This window comes from Peromyscus maniculatus, chromosome 8 (assembly GCF_049852395.1).
Source record: "Peromyscus maniculatus bairdii isolate BWxNUB_F1_BW_parent chromosome 8, HU_Pman_BW_mat_3.1, whole genome shotgun sequence".
NCBI classification, from domain to species: Eukaryota; Metazoa; Chordata; class Mammalia; order Rodentia; family Cricetidae; genus Peromyscus; species Peromyscus maniculatus.
Window position 1 is genome coordinate 58323255 of NC_134859.1, and position 21269 is coordinate 58344523.

Consider the following 21269-nt stretch of genomic DNA (forward strand, 5'->3'; position numbering starts at 1 on the left):
AACTGCAGGAAACTCCAGATGACTGACAAGCTGCCGAGCGGGTAGCCACAGCGTCCTAGAAAGGAATTCTAAGTCCACAACAGAGTGATTCTACAGGGCTTTTATGGGACTGGATTGGAGAGGGTCGGTGACCGGCCAGGGATGGACGATGGAATAATGCAGTTATGCAAACCCCCAGCCAGGCTTCAAGTTGCAGCGGGAATGGGGACAGGGTTTTGTGCCAACCAGATTATGCCATCATCTACACTCTGGCTAAAAATAGTAATGGCTCAGAAGCAGGCATGGTGGGCAGAAAGAAATTTTGGGTTATCTGTCACATTCCCTGTTCTTTAAAAAGAACATGTAGTCATGCATACTTTCATAATTATAAGTTTTCTTTAAAAATCAAAAGGAAAATGGCTTTTGTTGCCGCTTTGAGAAACCTTGAGTTCTAGGGTGTTGTGTGGGTGGAGGAGATTCCTGACATACTATTTAATTATCTCAAACACACAACCATCCACATCCATCCAGGGCAGCCAACATGTGACTGCCACCATTGCAAACCACAGTGAAGTCACTGCCTTCCAGGCCCAGGGCACACGGGTCCCTTCAGAAATGCAGGTGATAATAGACCAGAAAGGGCTTGGAGCTCGTCCGTTTTCCATCGCTGTGATAAAATGCCTGAGGTTAACAACATCTTAGCAGTAAAGGTTCACTTGGCTCAGGTTTTCAGAGGTGTCGGGCCCCTGAAATAGTCCTTTGGTCCCTCTGCTTGGGCCTGTGGTAGCACGCGGCACAAGGAGGACTGTTCTTTTCATGATACCAGGAGGCATGAGGGGAAGACAAGAAGGGGCCAGGATTCCAATTACCCCTTTAAGGGCACACCTCAAATGACCTAACTTCCTCCCAGTAGGCCCTGTGTCTTAAATAACACCCAAATATCACCTCCCAATAGTGCCCTGAGCTGGGGAACCAAGCCTTCAACATACGGGCCTTCCCTGGAAAGCCTGCTTTTTTTTTTTGAAACAGAGAAGTTGATCTGGGAAGAGGGGAGGTGGGAAGAGGGAGGGGAAGGGGTGAAGGGAGGGAAAACTCAGTTGGGACGTAATGTGTGAGAGAAGAATAAAAATTGAAAAGAAAAGGGCTGGAGAGGTGGCTCAGAGGTTAAGAGCACTGGCTATTCTTCCTGAGGTCCTGAGTTCAATTCCCAGCAACCACATGGTGGCTCACAACCATCTGTAATTTGATCTGGTGCCCTCTTCTGGTGCGTAAGCAGAATACTGTATACATAATAAATAAATAAATCTTTAAAAAAAAATTGAAAAGAAAAGAAAAAAAGAAACGGGTCCTGTGTTAGGGGCGGCAGAGGACTCACTCTTGAAGGCCAGTTGGGATTTAGACAGGGAAGGAGCATGACAAAAACATTGAAGTAAAGTCTGGGAAGAAAAAAACGACACTACAGGTAAAAACCAGTCAGAAACAAACCACAACACAAGCTGCAAGATCACTTCTAATTACCCTTCCCGTCCTTGTCACAGACCCCTGTCCTCGTGGACGTCCCCCTACGTCTGCCTCTTTGACATCGCTCCCATCACCAGCCTCTCTGAAGACATTTCGGCAGATCACAGGTCATAAGAGTTCCTCGGGTTTTTTATTGCTCTTGGCTGTCACAGACATCTGGAGAGAGACGGGAGTGGGCAGCAAAGGTCAGAGGCCTCAGGGACTTTCCCAGCTGATGAGGAAGGGAATCAAGATGCCAGCCTTAGTCTCTCTGAACTTTTGACCCAATTTTCCTGGTAAAAAATTGAGGGTGAAATCCTGGCCTCTGGCAGTCCCAACAAGCTGTGCTCAGTATCCCAGTACTCCGGCTACAGAGATGAGTACAGAGTAGATGAGCAAAGTTCGTTCAGCTGGCACACACACACACACACACACACACACACACACACCATACACACCAACTGTCAATCAGGGTCACCTGAGTCAGATCAACCCAGTTTCAATTCCAACTCTGATACTCACTGGCGTCGGTCCATGACCTTGAGAAACTTAACCTCTCTGGGTCTCCTTTCCTGTAATGAGGGGTGATAATGTTTACAACTAGAGCTGTTGGGCAGAGTAAAATGGGGCAATGCCTGAGACACAGAGCCACCAATGTAGTCGGTCCCTAAAATCCTAACACTGGTTGTTAATATCCCCATGCACTGTCTCTCTCTCCTTTGGCTCCTGAATTGTGGAGTCTGCCTGGAGACTGGGGCCCAGGCTGGGCTATCTATCCAACCCCATTTTCCTTCTCAGAGAGGTGCTCCCATCCCACATACAGACCCCCCAAGAATTCTCAGGGTCTGTTCATCATGGCTCCAGACGGCAGCGTGAAGCTTTTCTTAGTGCAACTGATTCTGTCTCCTGGGAAAACTCTAAGAAGTGGTCAGTGCAAAACACAGCTCTCTGAGCCAAACATAAGTGGCCACAACCCAGGAGCACAGATTCAGGCTGCCTGGAACAACATGTTCCAGTGTGGAAGCAATCACATGAGAGCTTATTCATTTCAGAACAAAGCAGGTCGTATATAATCAAGGCACTAATCAAATACACCAAGTGGGACCACAGGTAGGTGAGTCACAGCAAAGGGGGGGGGAACTATGCTATAGATCTTACATGCTTATATTTTAGCTGGGCAGTGGTGATGGCGCACACTTTTAATCCCAGCACTTGGGAGGCAGAGGCAGGTGGATCTCTGTGAGTTTGAGGCCAGCCTGACCTACAGAGTGAGTTCCAGGACAGTCAAGGCTATTACAGAGAGAAACCCTGTCTCCAAACAAACAAAAATTTTAAAGGTTTTACCTGAAAGTCAAAAGGATGTCAGGGCATAAGGGTGGCTAATGAGTGGATATTATGGGGACTAATAATAACACAAAATAATTTGACTCTGGATAGGCAGCATTCTTTCTACACTCACAAATAGCTAATCAGTCATCAGGTCTTATAAATCTTTAACACAGATGAGGGTCCCCCCTCCCTACTAAACTTCAGTTTACAAGCCTGAGGATGGGGTGGGTAATGCACCTTAGAATAGGTTCCTTGAGCTGAGAGGGGTGGTAGGGAGACAGGGGGGTAAGGGGTGGGGAATGGGAGGATGGGAGGAGTCCTGGGGATGAGCAGCTCCCAGATCTTGTTCTCACATCCATATGGCATCCAGCCCTGCTGGCCACCCCCTTGCCTCTTCCCAGGCACTGTCCTGGACCAGCTCAGTGTGAGCTCATCTGATGCTCTTCGGCTCACCCATTGGAACACTCACATTCAGACTGGGTGTTTGCTTCATCTCAATACCTCCATGCCCAGTTTTGTCCAGAAGCATGGGGGGGGGGTCCCTAGGACACCTTCCTTTCTCCTTTACAGCAGCACAACTCTGTCACCTGGGTTTTGGATGGAGTGACAATTGCAGTCATCAGCACTTAAGGACAGGAAGGCACCTGGAGAAAGGTGTCCTAATGGGATTCGGTCAATCTGTGAACATCGGAGAGGGTTTAACAGTATCAGACCAGTGTAAGTCAATCACTCAACGGACTCTTCATACAATCAAGAGACACACAGTAGGAAGTGGAAGTGAGGCTGCTCCCAGAGGAACCTCTTTCTGGTGTGAACAGATGCATCTCAGAGAGATCCCCACCAGAGTCAAGAGCTTCTAGCAGGTTTAAATCTCACCAGCTGGAACATTCTTGTTACCAGACACACTCAGGTCCATAAACTGTTGAGGCCTGGTTCACCTGGTGGGACTTAGAATCACCATGGAAACAAATCTCTGAGTGTGTCTGGATTAAATTGAGGTGGGATGACCCATACTAAGGGGGGGGGGAGGGCATGTGTTTAGGGGGGCGCTAGACTGAGTTTTTAAAAATGAAAGCCAGTTAAGCTCAAGCGTTTATCACTCTCTGATCTCTGCTTCCTGACTGTGGATATAATGTGTGAAGAGCTCACCAGTCACCTCCTGCCCCTGTCTCCGTCCTGCCTGGCCGCGGTGGGCTGTGTCCCCCAGAACGGTGAGCCAAACAAAGCGCACCCATCCTCACTGAAGTTCTTTTCTCCACAGACTTTGTTGCAGCAGTGAGAGCAACGGACGCACCCAGTTCCCTTGTTAGGAGCCTGGAGTGATGATGCACACCTGTTAGTCTCCACACTCGGGAGGTGGGGGGGGGGGATCAGGAGTTCAAGGCTACCCTCAACCCCAGAGCGTGCTGGAGCTCAGCTTGGGCTACAAGAGACCCAGACTAAACCAATTAATTAATTAATTAACAGAAGTTGATAGAAGAATCAGGATTTGTTCACAGTTTAGCCAATGAGAACTGAGAAACCTAATCCTGCTCCATGTCTGAGGCCACCTCATAATTTACAGAAGGCCATGAGAAAAAGTCTAGAACAGATGTAAATTTAAGTACAGTACTGGTTAGGTTTTTTTTCGTGGGAAGGAGGAGAACTGGGTTCCAGGCTGCCTCCATTCTCTGTTACAGAGACAGTTTTTTATTAAGTCCATTTTTAAAGAGGAAGTAGTCTGGGTGTTTCCCCTCCCAGGGTCTTTGTCCCCTAAGTCCCTTCCTTTAGTAGGTGTATATTGAGGCCTTGCACAACTTTCCTTGAAGGTCAGCTTCAAGCTCAAGACTCCTGTATGCCTGTTAAGCACACTAATTTTGTATGTGGGGGTGGGGAGGATGGCAGTCTCATGGCTAAAGGGAGGTCACAGTGTCTCTTTGGAACATCTGTCAGCACAGGATCACAGTCACATTGTGGCCTTGTTGATACATGAAGTGCTGTGAGTCATGAAGCCTAGGCTGGGCTGGGCTGAGCTGTTCTGTTTCAGGCCCCTTTTTCAGTCATTATCATTGACTTCTGTTACCTACGTTTTTGTGGTTATTGAACAAAATCTTATAATGTATAGCAGGTTGACAGACCTCTGGACTCTATTAACCTTAAGGCTGAGGCAGCAACCAAGGCCTGCTGGGGGTGTCTTGCCTGATTTAATCAACGTCTAAATCTGTGTAAGGTTTGCCCACTGTGGCAGGTTTCTGTAAGTAGTTCTGCACAGGACCACAGAGAGCTGGATACTTTCCTCGGTGGGACACATACCTGTGAAACGGAACGGAAGGGAGGAAGGACTCCTGTTAGCCCCTAGTTTGAAGGGTAGGATGGTTACCTTGCCATTGAGAGTGGATTTAGAGTCACCCAGGAGACAAACCTCGGGCTTTGTTGAGGCTGTTTCCAGAGGATTGACTGAGGTGGAAAGAGCAACCGTGAACGGTGGATGTGATGAGTTGATAAAAAGAAGAAAGAGCATTGAGCACCAGCACTCACTGCTACGCTTCCTGACTCAGATTCAACGTGACCCACATCTCATGCTCCTACTGCCAAGCCTTCACCACTGTGACGGACGGTACCCCCAAACTGCGAGCCCAAATTATCCTTTCCTCTTTGAAGTTGTCAAGTGTTCTCTCACAAGGAGAAGGTAACTCATACAAAGGGGCATTAATCCGTCGTGGTGAGCAGGCCTGGCAGTGGGCAGGCAACAGCCTCTTGATACCCAGTACAGAGAGCAGAAAGTGCTTAGACAGGAAGCAGGGCTGGCCTATCCCCCCAAGACCCACCCCTCACTGATCTGTTTCCTCTAGCCAGGCCCCACTCCCTGAAAGTTTCACATGCTCCTAAAACAGCACGGTCAGCTAGGGGACAAGTATTCAAACACAACAGTCTGGAGCAGACACGTTAGTTCAAAGGGTGTCACAGGTCCTTGGAGGACCATGTTCTTGGGGAACCAGGGTGGGCAAGTATTCAAACACAACAGTCTGCAGCAGACATATTACATTCAAAGGTTAACACATGTCCTTGGAGGACCATGTTCTTGGGGAACCAGAGTGTTAATTTGTTTATACTTCTGAGGCACGGTCATTCAAATTGGCTCAGAACAAGCCAACTCTTCATTCTGAATTGTCATTTTTTTTTAAAGATTTGTTTATTTATTATGCATACAGTGCTCTGCCTGCATGTGTCCCTGCAGGCCAGAAGAGGGCACCAGATCTCATTACAGATGATTGTGAGCCACCATGTGGTTGCTGGGAATTGAACTCAGGACCTTTGGAAGAGCAGCCAGTGCTCTTAACCTCTGAGCCATCTCTCCAGGCCCACATCATTGTTTTTAATGTCAAAAGTAAACATTGTGATTTCTTGATTATTTTTTCTCTTTTAAACATGCTAAGGATGGAACCTAGGGCCTCGTGCATGCTAAGCACGTGATGTACTACTGAGCTACTTGGCCAGCCCCAAACAGTTTGCTTATAGGTAGAAAGAATATATCCTATAATGACAATAGGAAGTATAGCATAGTAAATCCTCAAACCAGTAATACAGCTGTCTGTTGTGATTATCAAGTACTATACATAATATTTAAAACATTTATTGTGTGTGTGGAGGTCAGAGAACAGCTCCAGGGAGTTGGTTCTCTCCTCCCACCATGTAGGTCCTGGGAACTGAACTCAGGGTTTAAACTCAGGTTTAGTGGCGGGTGCTTTACCCACCGAACCTGTCCTATGTATAAATTCTGTGCGCTGTATTTTTTTGTTTCTTATCTGGCATTTTAGTGCATGTGTGTAATGCAACCTGATCGCGTTCCCACAGCCCTCTGCTCTCCTGCACTCTGCATTTATGCCAAGGACAGTGCAAACAAAAGTGACTACGCGCTGTGACATCCAAGAGCTGCTTCGTCACTGGGTGACAGGACTTCTTCCGTTCTCTATCATCTTAGCTGGCTACTGATCTGTGTATGGTCCCGCTGCTGCCGGAAATGCCATTGTTTGGTGCATGGCTGTGTTGGTGAATGTATCAGTTGTCGCTGAGATATACTATTTTGTGATAGTGTGGTGTGTGTGTGTGTGTGTGTGTGTGTGTGTGTGTTAGGCACCAGCCCCAAAGTCTCACACATGGTAGGCAAGTGCCATCCCACTATCTATCCCCAAAACCTCTTTTGTCATCTTTATTCACGTAACTAATGTCTCCGTTTCTTCCTGGGGCGAGGGGGGTGGAGAAAATGAACACAAGAAACCAGCAACTGTTGTTCTATATCCACATGATTCTGTTATGCAATATAATAATTTTGGACATGGGCTGCCTTTAACAGAATTTAGTTTCTTTGAGCCTCCAAAATTCAAAGACATGAGGTTAGCTAGTCTTGTTAGTCAACTGTCTGGGGCTGTGGAGACCTCCTTGAGAACAAACACATCCTGACATGGCAGCGATTTTGCATGCAATTTCTAGGAGCACCTGGACCCTAAAGTCCCCCGGGAATCCCAGTGTAACCCAGTAGCCATGAAACAGCCTCCAGAAGGCTGAGATGACTCAAGCTCCTAGTGAATTATCTTGACCAGATCTGAGTGCAGATTCCCCAGCCCTGCACCTATGGCAGAGGAATCACACCATGGGCCATGTCACCTGGGAACTTGTGTAGGTTATTCAGCCTCTTGGTGCCTCAGTTTTACCATTTCAGGGTGGAATGACAAGGGCTCCTTGTGGTGCCTGTCACCTTGGGCTTAAGTGGTGTTTGTCACCACTGTTTTTTGCAACAGGATGAACTCAGGAGTTATGCATGGCTACTCCCAAGACTTACCCCCAAGTCTATAGGCTGAGCATCCAGCAGCCTGTACCCCCTGCCCAGTTCCTCACAGACCTTGTTTTCAGTCACTATAAACTGGAACCCAAGCAGGGTGCAGGTGCCGGGGCTGCTTCCTCAGGGAACTTTATACCGGAGGGTGGACCAGACAGGGCCAGCGTGGAGGAGTGATGTCACAGGTTGAGAAAGGGGTGGGGATCCAGATAGAGTGAAACCAGTCAGGGAGGGAGGGGGAGGAAGGAAGGAGCCATTGTGCTGCCCAGAGGAGACCTGCCCGCTCACCCCCAACCTGGAGGTCACAGTCACAGTAGCTCAAGATGAGGGGGGACTAGATCATGCTGCAGAGTGGCCTTCTGGGAGTGTCCAGTTACAGGGACCTGGGAACCGCCCTGGGCTGAGAATTCTCCAAGTCCCCTCCCCCCTGCTGCTGTGAGCCAGGCTGGGGAAACACTTTCAGTTTTGTTTTCTTGTGTGCAGTAAAGGAAACTCCACAGAAGTCCTCCGAGGAGCAGAGCATGGAGGCAGACTTCCAGGTGTGCAGCAACTGGTAAGAAAGCACTCTCTCCAGGGCTGGCCAGAGAGAGAGGGGCAGAGCAGAGAAAGCTATTTCTGAAGTGAGGGGGATGAGGGACACACCAGAGGGCAAGCCAGAAGGGACTGGAACTCCTGGGGTGAGGAGGCCAAAACTAGATCTCTTGATAGTGTGGTCAGTGATGCCTCAACGTCGCTACACTCCCTCAGCATGGGCGTTTCAGGCTGGCTGGTCAGGTAGCCAGGGACTTGTCCCTGGCAGGCTATTCATTCCTGGTGAAGCTTAGGTCCTAGTGTGGGGCCCTGGCAACATAGTCTTCCCACCCATCTGTGAGAGGGACCTGGAAAGGTGCTCCAGGGTTATTCCCACCCTCCCACCTGACAAAGGAGCTGTGAGGTAGAACTTGGAGGACAGAGCAGGGAGCAGGGACCGCATCTCCAAGTAAAGGGAGACTGTCTCTCAGCAGAACCTACCTGCTGCAGTCACTGGGTTAAGCCTCCCCAGGATCTCTGGACTCTGGAAGAAGTGCTGAGTGTGTAGGTAGGCAGAACAGAGAGCAAGCAGAGCAAGGAGACGTCACCCTGTGCAGCTGTGGGGACAGCCTGATCAGGCTAACAGCAGTGAGACTTTCCATGTCCCTCTGTGAACATGGCCCAGGTACTAGGCCCTGGGGCACCTCCCATGGACAGCTGGCCCTTCAGGGCCATCTGCATGAGTGGTAAAAGGAGCAGCAAGGTCATAGAACAGCTATCCACTACACATTTCCAGTGAGAACACCCTGCGCTAGCAGACTCCACCCCACCCCACCCCACCCCCCGGGGTTGCAGCATCTCTCTGTGTAGCTGTCCCAGGAGAGCCCAGGGACAGGAGACAGCTGGGTGGACTTTTGCTCTTGGAGAGTTGGGAAACCCTTGGAGATTCTGAAAGCTGTTTCCACCCATGTAGAAAGTGTGGTCACCGCAGGACAACTGATATGTTATTTTGTTTTCATGATGGCTTTACTGAGAGATAAATGGAAAAGGATAAACTTCACCTCCCTCCTCCCTCCTCATCTCTGAGAGTGAGGAGCACTTGGCACTAAGTCTAGGGTATTACAGAGCAGCCAATCACTCTACTGAGTTGTATCCCCAGCTCTATTTTTACTTTGCATTTTGAGACAGGGTCTCACTAACTTGCCCAGGCTGATCTTGAACTCACTCTATTGCATAGGTAGGCCTTGAACTAGCCATCCTCCTGTCTCAGTCTCATGAACAGCTGGGATTACAAACCTTTGCCAACAGGCACAGCTGACTTGCACATGTTTAAAGCACACACTTTGGCATACATTACTTACCTGTGAAACCATCCCACAACCTAGGAAATAAATCAGTCTATCATCACTCTCGAGAGTTGCCCTGTTGCCCTGGTAACCCCTTTCTACCGTTCCTTCCTGTCCACTCTCCTGGGTAGTGCAGTACTTTGTAGACTGCCCTCACCATTATTTTATGATGGTGAATTTTTCTGCTTTTTCACCAGCACAAGCAGGGCAGGAGAGCAACATTGGCGTCACGGTATTTTCCATGCTTGAAGGTCTGGGAAAAGCTGGTCCCAGGTATGCAACAAGGCTTCATGCTTTACACTAAGACAACGAGCCTTTCTTTCTCCCCCACTTTATCCTGAAGCAAAAGAAATGTGGCCTCTGTCCACTTCGCCCTCCACGAGGCCCACTGCCTGCGCTTCCTGGTCCTTTGCCCGGAATGTGAGGAGCCCATCCCAAAGTCAAAGATGAAGGAGCACGCAGAAGCTGTGCACCAGCAGGTGAGCAGGTGGCAGTCTGGGCAGAGGCCTGGGGTCAGGAGCTGGAGCCCAGTCCTCCGTGGCCCTGTGGGAAAGTCATTTCGCCCCTCCGTGTCTGATCTCAGTTTGGGAAGAGAAAAGGCTTTTGTGTGTGTTGCTACATTGAGGCTGCCCCATTTTTTCCCCTTTCTACTCTCTGCGGTGGGACTCCCGGCCTGGCAAGGCAAGGGGTCCATCTTAAGAAAGGCTAAACACCCTTTAGAGAATTGTAAGGAGGAGGCAGATGGGCCCAGCTCAGTCTTCTTTCCTACTTTTCTAAATCAATCTCTCCTGTGGCTTTATCTGAGAATCAAGCTCAGGCAATCATTTAGATTCAAACTGGTCCAACAAACAAACACCTTTTGAGGCCTAGGTTAGGTGCTAGAGGAAAGAGAGGTCTCCATCCTCTAGGATCTCGTGGACCCAAGTGTGAAGCATGGCTAGCCCGAGTGATGTAAGGAAAGGCCAGGGGCCGAGGCTAGAACCCGCATCTCTGTGTACATGTGTTTGTATCCTAGTTAGGGTTACTGCTTTGATGAAACTCCATGGCCAAAGCAACTTGGGGAGGAAAAGGTTTATTTGGCTTAAGGAAGTCAGGACAGGAACTCAAGCATGGCAGGAATCTGGAGGCAGGAGCTGATGCAGAGATCGTGGAGGGGTGCTGCTCACTGCCTTGCTTCCCATGGCTTGCTCAGCCTGCTTTCTTATACAACCCAGGACCACCAGCCCAGGGATGGCACCATCCACAATGGGCTGGGCCCTCCCCCATCAGTCACTAATTAAGAAAATGTCCTAGAGCTGGATCTTGTGAGGACATTTTCTCAATTAAGATTACCTCCTTTCAGATAACTCTGGTTTGTGTCAAGCTGACATAAAACTAGCCAGCAGTTTGGGTAGTCTGCACTATGTCATCAGTATGTGCAGTTGGTCCCATGTCCTCCATCTTCCCACAGACCAAGGACATCCAACAGCATCCTGCCAAGTGCAAATTCTGTGACCTGGCCGTGCACCTCAGCAAGCTGGATGTCCACGAGTCCTACTGTGGCAGCCGGACAGAGCGTTGTCCACACTGCAACCAGCCCATCATACTCCGAGTGTTGGCCCAGCACAAAGAGGTGTGTCTGAGCGCAAAGGCCAGGTCTGAAGAAGGTGAGCATCAGAGAGAAGCTGGAGAGGGGGAGGATAGTTTCCAGGGCCAGACAGTCTCCTGGGCAGGATGCAAGGACAGGAACCCTTAACAGCACGGGAGAGAAGAGGGTGTCCAGTTCTGTATTGGACTGGAGCAGCCTTCTTGTGTGTCTGTAGTGCCCTTCAGTGACTTATCCAGGGAAAACAAGAGGCCAGGGGTGGGGTGTGAGAGAAGAGGGAGAGAAAGCCATGGGCAATCCTAAATCTGAAGGGCTTTCTTCACATTCTAAAGACATAATCTTAGCCTGGTAAGGCCACCCAAGTCATCCTACAGATGAAAAATACACAGAGATCAGGGAACGAATAAAAATGGACAGTCCAGCTCCCAGCACTAAGCCTAGATCCTCCTTTTCCACCTGAGTGTATTGCCTAAAAAAACAAAAACAAAAACCGGTAAGAAGCAGAAGCAGCTTCAGGCAGAAAGGATTTACTGAGGCTTATGGTTTGAGAGCGAACAGTCTTATTACGTTGGGGAAGGCATGATGGCGGGAATGTGAGACACGGCACTGGTCAGTCACTCTGAACCCACAGTGGGAAGCAGAAAGCACAAGACATGGAGCTGGGCTACGAAACCTCAAGGCCTGCACCCAGCACCCCACTTCTTCCAGTGAGGCTCTACCTCATAAAGGTGCCACAACTTGACAAAAGAGCATTAGTAGCTAAGAACCAAATGTTCAAACACATCAGCTCACCAAGAGAGTGGGGTGTTTACATCAAACCACAGCACTTAGCAATGGCCAGATGGGAGGCTGCTACAGCTCCAGACTGTAGCTTCGTACATCAGCTTTCCAGTATCACTTCAGATTCTCCCCCCACCTCTCTATTCAGTTTCAGTGCTTAGGGATTTGAACCTAGAGTCTCATCCACGCTAGGCAAGTACTCTACCACTGATCTCTCTGTAGACTGTTGACCCAATTCAATGACCTTGTTATAGGAGTGTTTGCCAAGAACACAGTTGCCAATGTTTCACATCTTTTGTTGACTCCATTGTTGTTTTGACAACGTGATGGCATGTGGAGAAACTGTGAAACCCCTTAGTAAGTCCCACCAGGTCAACACTCACTCTACCCAAGATCAAAATTGGCCAATAGAAAGCCAGGAAGTATGAGATTCGTGTACTTTCCCTTCACTCTGTTGTGCCTGGCCTCCCACCCACCCAACAGTTCCCAACACCAAGTTCATTGACATCTTCAGTACAACACAACCTCAACCTGGTTGGATCACAGAGCTTGGAAATTAATTGAGAATAGCTCAGTTAGGCAGTCTGGGCATGAAAGGAAATGAATTGGCTCAGGACCCCAAGACCAAGCTCTCAGCACAAAGCAGATTCATTTGCCTCAGAGGGACAGAGGGCAGGGAATAAGAGACAAAAGACAGGAGATAGAGGAAGAGGGAGAAGGGGAAGGGAACAAGGGAAAGGGGGCAGGGGTATGTGTCCCGGAGGGACAAAGGATTGCCTCTGGATAAAAAGGAAGCAGACATAGTCCATAGGAAAATGGCAGTTTATAAAGGTAAAAGGGGAAAGCCTGTGTTAGGATGAGGTGTTTAATTTTAACTGGGTATGTTAATTGAGTCAAAGGTGGTTTTTGATGGCTGGACTTCAATACTTAGATAGCTGGACTTTGGTAGTCAGCCTCAGGAGGAGGAAGTGGCCAAGTAAAGGACTAGACCTTGGTGGCTAGCTTTAGGAATGTTATCTAATGGGGTTTTTTTTAGCAAGACAGAGGGAGTGGGGGAGAAGGGCAAGGCCTGCCAGAGCCCCACGCTCGAGTAGGCTAGTGTTCCTTTGGGGCAGCTATGTATATAAGCCCCTTCAATTGCCGAAAAAAACAGGTCTGCTCTAGGAAAAGGTCTCTTCATCAGTGCCACTGTAGTAAAAATGGCCGTCCAGCCAGTTCTCTCCTGGACTAGGCTAGCCTAAGGATGGTCAATGTTCATGAATACAGGCCTTAGGAGCCTTGGGGAGAGATGGGCTAGCCATCGTCAAGAACAGTCATTTGTGGTGTTTCTGTGATTACTCAGGGAAGAGAACTGTATCTCCTGGAAGGAAAACCCATTGCAATTACTGCAAACAAAAGATTCCAGAAAATAAGGACGTCTCCCATATGGTGAGTAGCAATGTCCCACTTTCTAGCTGTGCATTAGCCCAGTTCGTACTCCCAAAAGCAAGGCGTGAACAGCAGGTTCCAGACCAGTTTTGCACGGCTCAGTTATCAAAGGTTGTGATATTTGTTATTTCACTTTGTTTTGTTTTGCTGTGTTCCAAGGTTCTCTGGGCAAATTTGGCATGCATAGTTGGTTTTCATTTGTGCCTATCCCTTCAAGCAGCAGCTCTGACAACTCCTGATGGCCCTGATCACCTCCGACCATCACCAACCTTCAGGACCTAGACTTTGCAATGTGGGCCTCACCAGGCCCTGCCCTGTTAGGCTTTCTGTCCATATGGCACTTAGCTGTGAACTCCCTAATGAGACAAAAAGGGACTTTTCCATTTTTCCATAATAAACCGACAGCATACTGAGTACTAAAAGGGGACTCCGGAGATGTCCGATGGTGTGGCTGGCTGACTGGCTGGTTTTACAGAAGAGCGAGCGCTGCCAGACTTAGCCCTCCACATAGCCTTGGGCGCTTTTTAGTGCATAGCTGAGCCAAGCTGCACTCTTGTCTTAGAGCTCTTCCTCCTGGGAAACACCACAGCTTCTCTCCCAGGAACTCATCTCCTCCCCCCTTCCCCATCCCGCCCCTGGAACAGAGAGTTGTTCATCTTTCTTTAAAAAGAAAGAAAGAAAAGAAAAATAGAATATCCCAGCACTCAGGAGGCAGAGGCAGGCAGATCTCTGAGTTCTAGGCCAGCCTGGTCTACACGGTGAGTTCCAAGACAGCCAGGGCTGCATAGTGAGACACTGTCTAAAAAAACAAACACCTACCATGGAACATCAGAACTAGGGGACCTTAGAGATGAGCTAGCTCTTTTATATATATATTGCAACAGCTGAAACCTGCCATTCCAGGCAGTGCCGTACAGGGGGAGGGGCTTTCCCCCCCCACTCCTCATCTTTCACAGCTGGGATTTTCCTCTCATCCAAGCCCCTGGTTACAGGATGAACCCCACATCTCTTGCAGTGTCTTGGTCCATTTGCCCTGCTGTAACACAAGACCACAGGCTAGGCAATTTCTACATGACAGAAATATGTTTCTCAGTGTTCTGAAGCCTGACACTCCAAGTCCGGAGTGTAGTCATTTGGTGTCTAGGGAGGGCCTTGCTGCTGCCTTGCATGGCAGACGGCAGAAGAGCAAGCGAGCAGCTGGCTAGGCTCTTTGAAGCCTCTTTTATAATCCCATGTGTGTGGCAGGAGCCTTTGCAACCTTCACCTCCCAAAGGTGCAGCTGCCTATGACCCTACGGGTAACCTTTGGATTTTAATGTATTTTTTAGGGACTATGGAGGTTTCTCTCCATAGTCCTGGCTGTCCTGGAACTCACTCTGTGGACCAGGCTGGCCTTGACTTCACAGAGATCCGCCTGCCTCTACCTCCTGAGTGCTGGGATTAAAGGCGTGCGCCATCATGATGGATTTATTTTTATTTGTGTTTATATACATGTGTGTGCCTACTTATCTGTATGTGCACCACATACATGCAGTGTTCGTAGAGGCCAGAAGAAGGTATCAGATCCCCTAGAACTGAAGTTACAGGTGGTTGTGAGCTGCCTGACACGGGTGCTGAGAGCCGACCAAACCTGGGTCCTCTGCAAGACCAGCCAGTCCCCTTTATGACTGAGCCATTTCTCCAGCCCCCCAAACCTGGATTTTCGAGGGACACATCCAAACCTCCATTCCCGCAACCTGAGACTTCTTTCTTCCAGCAAAGTCAGCTGTAACATCGAATGTCGGCCTCATATTATTCAGGATTAATTTTTTTTTTACAATTATTTACTGTGTGTGTGTGTGTGTGTGTGTGAAGGTCTTGTGGAGATAGGTTCTCTCGTTCCACTATGTGAGTTACTCAGGTCTTCCGGCTTGACAGCAAGCACTCTTACCCACAGAGTAATGCTTACCCACAGGCCATGCTGATGGCCCTTCTTCATCATCTCCAAGTGTTTACAGGGAGAAGCCTTGCAGGTTCTCTCAGCTGTATTGTGCAACTATTACAGCTGACGTAATTTATTTTAATTCATGTGTAATTCACTTTTGCAGAAACAATGTCCAGCCTTAAGGACCGTGAAATATCTTCAGGATGGAAAGCCAAAACTCCTTCCTCCATCCCTTACAAGTCAGGTGACCGGAAGTCAAACACCCACAGTGAACAAAGATGTTCGCCCAAAGACAAAAAATAGAAACAGTTCAACAAAGCAAGAGGCAAAGGACCAAAATGGCACCCTGGATCTGCCTTTGAGGTCTGCGCTCCAGCAGAGGGCTGCTCTTGCTACAGGAGATGAAGCAGCCTATGACATCTTTCAGAGGTGCTCTCAGTGTGGCATCTTACTTCCCTTGCCTGTTCTAAATCAGCACCAGGTACCTAGCTCCCCCCTCGACCCTGCTGCCTCCTCACCTGGCTGGGAACCAGCTGCACAGTGTTTACCCAGAGGCGGAAGGGAATGGGGGATCAGAGGATGGAAGTGGGGGGATGGGAGATGGGGGTGGTGTACCAGTGTGGTGGCTGGACAGTTCCTCCCATGCTTCTTCCTGCTTCCCTGTGCCCATGCACATTCTCTCCAACACTTGCTACCTGGTTTGTGTCACTTTCCAGTCACTGGGTCCCCTTGGAGGGTAGAACTGGATCTCTCCTGTCTGTGTCTACAGCTATACCAGGCCTGGACACATGGCAATGATCCAAGGTTGTGGAGTGAATGAGCGAAGCCCAGGGCTGTCAGTGAGCTCTTTCCAGGTGGAGACAGGCCGCTTAGACCTAAGAGCCGAAGGGTCTGGCTCCAGATGTGAAGGCAGCTGGTAACTTGCCTCCAGCACACCCAGGTTTATAGCTGGCTCCCTCATCCTGAGTTTTCCATCCAAGACTATCTTCTTTTTTAAGAAAGCTTTACTCTTTCAATGTTATTATTGGGAGGAGAGTCGCACTGGTAAGCATGTGGAGGTCAGAGGACAACTCTGTGGGGTCACTTCTCTCCTTCTGCCTCTATAAGAGTTCCAGGAGTTGTCAGGTTTGTATAGCAAACGTTTTCACCCACTGGGCCATCTTCTGGGCCCCCAAGACCATTTCTTGTATTAATCAGAGTTGTCATTAGTAGTCAGCCACCATGCATGTTACAAACATTGTACAATGTTGCATTGCTTGGCTATGGCTGACCTTCCTTATAGACAAAACAGGTTACTTTACCCCCATTCTACAGATGAGAAAACTGGGGGGATGCAGAACCATTTGAGGAACTTTACAATGTAAGGCTCCAAAGTCTATGCTCTTAAGTTCTTGGCTAGAGGCCTTAGTTGTTTGATACTTTAAAAAAACACAAAATATGGACAGGCATGGTGATGCATGCCTTAAATCCTAGTGTAGCTGAAGTTTTCCTGTGTCCTGGCCTGCCGGCAATTGGGACAAATCTCTCCCACTTGCGTCCCCCAAGTAAACACACAGAGACTTATATTACTTATAAACTGTATGGCCGTGGCAGGCTGCTTGCTATCTGTTCTTTTATCTTAAATTAACCCATTTCTATAAATCTATACTTTGCCACGTGGCTCATGACTTACCAGTATCTTACATCATGCTTCTCCTCACGGCAGCTGGCCACGTCTCCCTCCCTCAGCCTTCTACCTCCCAGAATTCTCCTCCTTGTCCTGTTTACACTATCCTTCCTGCCTGGCTACTGGCCAATCAGTGTTTTATTTATCAATCAATCATAGCAACATATATTCACAGCATACAGGACATCCCACACCATCCTAGCACATAGGAGGTAGAGGCAGAGGTAGGTGGATTTCTGTGAGTTCCAGGCCATCCTGCTCTACATAGAGAATTCTTAGATAGCCAGGACTACACAGAGAACCTGTCTTTAAAAACAAAACAACAACAAAAAAAAAACACTGGATTTTGTTATAATAGACATTATTTGGTATCATATCAACTGAAAGCTGATTTTCAAACTAGCTCAGTGTCTTCATTTGCTTTCTATTGCTATGATAAAACACTATGACCAAAAGCAATTTGGAAAGGGGTTTGTTTCACCTTGCTGCTTGTAGTCCATTCAGGGAAGCCAGGGCAGGAACCCACAGCAGGAACTGATGCAGAAGCCATGAAGGAATGCTGCTCACTAGCTTGCTCCCTCATGACTTACTCAGCCTCCTTTTTTTTTTCTGTTTTTTTGTTTGTTTTGTTTTGTTTTGTTTTGTTTTTCCGAGACAGGATTTCTCTGTGTAGTTTTGCTGCCTGTCCTGGATCTCGCTCTGTAGACCAGGCTGGCCTCGAACTCACAGAGATCTGCCTGCCTCTGCCTCCCAGGTGCTGGGATTAAAGGTGTGTGCCACCTCCGCCTGACCTCAGCCGCCTTGCTTATAGCACCCATGGTACTACCCAAAATGGACTGGGCCCTCCCACAGCAATTATTAATCAAGAAAATAATCCCACAGACTTGCCTACAGGCCAATGTGATGGTGGCATTTTTCTCGATTGAGGGCCCTCTTCCCAGATGACCCTAGGCTGTGTCAAGTTAACAAAAAAAAACAAAGCAGCTGATTCAGTTAGGGTTAAAGGTGGATTCCTGTAATCCCAGCACTTGGGAAGTTGAGACGGGGGCTGGGGAGATGGCTCAATGGTTAGAGTGCTTGCTGTGCAAGCATGAGAATGTGAGCTCAGATCTGCAGAGCCCACACAAAAGCCAGGCACAGTGACTCATGCCTGAAACCCCTGTGCTAGGGGAACAGAGACAGGTGGGTCCCAGGCACTCGCTGGCCAGCCAGTTTAGCTGAAATAGTGATGTTGAGGTTCAGTGAGAGACCCTGTCCCAAAACAAAGCAGAGATGCAATCAAGAAAAGATACCAAGATGGCAACCTCTGACCTTTACCCGTGGGAGGATGGACCTTCACACACATATCTGCACATACGTGCAAACATCACAAACAATTTTTTTAAAAAGGAATGCTGAGACAGGAGTCTGAGGACAGCCTAGGCTATATAGTGAATTCAAGACCAACTAAGTTATATAGTGATCCCCTATGTTGAAAAATAAATACATAAATAAATAGTAGGAGAGGGGACTAGGTATATAGGTTAGTGGCAAAACATTTGTCCATCATGCGTAAGGCCTTGGGTTCATTCCTCAACACCACACATACACACACAAGCTAATTCTCACACACCCCCCTCCATGTCCGCAGTCACATCACTGAGAAAGCAATTCCAGCAGCCTGTGGGCATCCTTTCAAAGCCTTATCTTCTCTAACATGAACCACAGGGTTGAATTGTCCGCCCACATTATCTTAGTATATTCGTTACTCTGCCATTTACCATTTTTTACTTTATAAGATGAGCAGTCCTTCAAAAAGCGAGGCCACTTTTTTCTAATTTATTTATGCATGTATAAGTTTTATAAAAAATGAACTAATTTCATCCTTAGTGGGGTATTTCCTTCCCCACTTTACTCCATCCTTGCCAGACTTAGCAAGTAGAAATATGATATGCCCAATCAAATTTGAATTTCAAAGAAATGGAGACTGGTTTTAATCTAAGTATGACCTGAGAAATTGTAAGAAATCCACCATTATGGTCCATTTCCAGTCTGCAAATGCATTTCAGTATAAAAGTGCCTTTAGAGCTTGCTATGGAATTGCTAGCAAGCAGGAGGCCCCATGCCTTCTCTGGCTAGCAGCTGGCACCCATTTGCCAGGGTGCTTCTTAGTTTACGTCAGGGTTGAAAAGTTAGTCTGCTACATGACGGAGCCTCTGGACTAGGATAGAAGTGAATCTCACCCCACCACCCCACCACCCCCAGGGTTGGGAGGCTATGCTAGAAAACCTAACTGGAGAGCCAACCTGTGGGGAAAGGTGGGCAGCAATTTTTCCCCCTGAGAACTATAAAAATCACTGTTCTGCACTAAATGGGAGCACTAGCCATTTTTACCGTTTCTCTCTCGAGACTTTGCAAGGCTGTAAAACTGCTTCAACTGCCTCTGTTTCTACACTTTTGAGTCTCCCGGACTCTCATAAAGGGAGAATCATTGTCTCTCATACAGTGATTCTTTGAGTCTCGGAAACTGAAAGTTAATGGGTCATCCTGTATTTTACTCGACAGCCCTACGATATACCCGTTGGCAAACATGAACATCTGGGAGTGTTGTTATACACATCCTTCCATGCCTCAGTTCTATGACTTGGCACTAACCAAGTAACAGTGTTGCTCACTGATTTCAGTGGCTGCAAAGACGCCCTACATGCGCCTCTTCCTGTTCTCCCACGATGCCCGCCTCCATTAACCACTACCCCAAGTCTCTTCAATGCCATTTCATCCCAATCTCAGTCAGGCATGCTTCAGAACAAGGGACAGCAACGCCCAGAGACCAGAAACCAGCAGCATTGGAGGGGACTAAGATGTAGCTAAGCTGTGTGGTTGAGTGTTGGTCTAGCACTCACAAAGCCCTGGCTTTGACAGTCCCTGTTGGTGGGGAGGACCAGCTACAGAAAAGCTAGTAAAAACTTAGCAACTTGTCTCTCACTCGAAGCTTTTTAACATCTATTTTCATTTCTTTAGGAGAAGTGCCGGAGGTTAGCTCATCAAAAGAAAAACAAGTGAGGAGAACCAGCTAGCCCCAGAGGAAAGAGGTCCTAGGATTCAGAAGAGTTCACACTGGCTTCCCAGTTCACACGGGCTTCCCTGCTTCCTCTCATGGTGGTCACAACTTTGTTTTCCTTACCAATCCCTGTAATTGAATTTTTTCCCTTTAATTTTTGACAGTTTCATACACGTTTACAGTGTACTGTAATCATACTTATCCCCATTGCCTTCCCTCATCCCCATCCCACTCTGTGAACCCCCTTTCTTCCCAACAGTTCCCTTCCTTCATGTCTTCAGCCTGCATGCATGAGTGCTTTCGTGTGTGTGTGTGTGTGTGTGTGTGTGTGTGTGTGTGTGTGTGTGTGCATGCACACACATGCTGGCACACACATGCATATGCAGGTCTTGTGCAGGTAACCACAGATGACGTGTGTTCATGTTTACAACAGCTGTGGCCATGCTGGATCTCAGCACTTTGGGTGGTCTTTATTCAGGAAAAGAGTCAGCCTTTAATCGTTGGGCTTCAGAAAATGACCTTAGGCCTTTTCCTTCTTCTGAGCCAGACCTTGTTGGCCCAGCAGCTACAGATGCCCGGGAGAAAAGGCCTTGTGTGCTGCCACTCAGCTCCTGACTAAGCACCTCGACTCAACTGCTGGGTTTCCGAGAGACCCCAGCCTTGTCCACAGTTTCCTCCTGTCCTCTTTCTTGGCCTTCCTCATCGGTTTTCAGGACAAGACGTGTTAGGAGTGTGGGGGCTCGAGGGGGTGTGATACAGTAAGAGAAAGGAAGTGGGAGGGGAAGGGAAGGGTAGAGCATGGAGAATTCAAGTTCCAGAAAGCAGCCACCACAAACTGAGCATTCTGCAAAGGCTGACTGACTACAACTTTCAGGGCTGTGGAGAGGTTAGCTCATTGCCAGTCCGGCACCAAGTATCTTGAGCTGTCTCAGCCCCTTAAATAGGCACTTGTCGTCCACATCTGTGTGTGACCTAACATCCTGACTCTTAGGTAAAGGTTTTGGAACATAAGAGCAGATTCCTACAGCTAAGAAAGTCATCGTACGGTACCTGGGGCCCATAGCAAGGTCTCCCTGCTTTAACGTGGTTATTTGGGGCAAACTGAATCTGTATTTCTGGGGCATGATCACTCATATTTGGCTCCAAAATAAACTGTTTCTTCATCTCCTTTGAAGTGGGAGCTGTGTCTTTCACGTCGGAAAGGAGGAGGGTGACAAGGTGAAGCCCCCCGGGGGGGGGGGCGGGGGGGGAGGTTTTAGCAGTAAAGTAAGGGATAAGTGGTTGAGGCAGCTTATCTGGGGACTGACAGAATGCTCAACCTTCAGCCCCGGGCTTCAGCAAAAAGGTTACTTACTCACCAAGCAAGA

At 48.3% G+C, this 21269-nt stretch overlaps 1 protein-coding gene across 2 annotated transcripts; it reads left to right on the top strand.

The window, feature by feature from the left end:
• The first annotated feature begins 7842 nt into the window (after nt 1-7842).
• Xaf1 (XIAP associated factor 1) lies at nt 7843-21076 on the top strand. Of its 2 annotated transcripts, none has more exons than XM_042282350.2 (6): nt 7843-8177; nt 9824-9959; nt 10931-11126; nt 13188-13273; nt 15360-15625; nt 19863-21076. In XM_042282350.2, the coding sequence occupies exons 1-6, from the start codon at nt 8146-8148 to the stop codon at nt 19879-19881; spliced, it is 735 nt and encodes a 244-aa protein (XP_042138284.1). In that variant the 5' UTR covers nt 7843-8145; the 3' UTR covers nt 19882-21076. The 2 variants fall into 2 exon arrangements, with proteins under 2 accessions (XP_042138284.1, XP_006992257.1); XM_006992195.4 differs by having other exon boundaries at nt 7844-8177; nt 15360-15677.
• Nucleotides 21077-21269: the final 193 nt, after the last annotated feature.

What these genes read in the sequence shown, in the direction of transcription:
- Xaf1 (XM_006992195.4), top strand. Translation starts at nt 8,146, where the DNA reads ATGGAGGCAGACTTCCAGGTGTGCAGCAACTG. An exon ending in TTCCAGGTGTGCAGCAACTG is followed by an intron (nt 8,178 to 9,823) that starts GTAAGAAAGCAC and finishes TTTATCCTGAAG; the next exon opens with CAAAAGAAATGTGGCCTCTG. An exon ending in ATAAGGACGTCTCCCATATG is followed by an intron (nt 13,274 to 15,359) that starts GTGAGTAGCAAT and finishes TCACTTTTGCAG; the next exon opens with AAACAATGTCCAGCCTTAAG.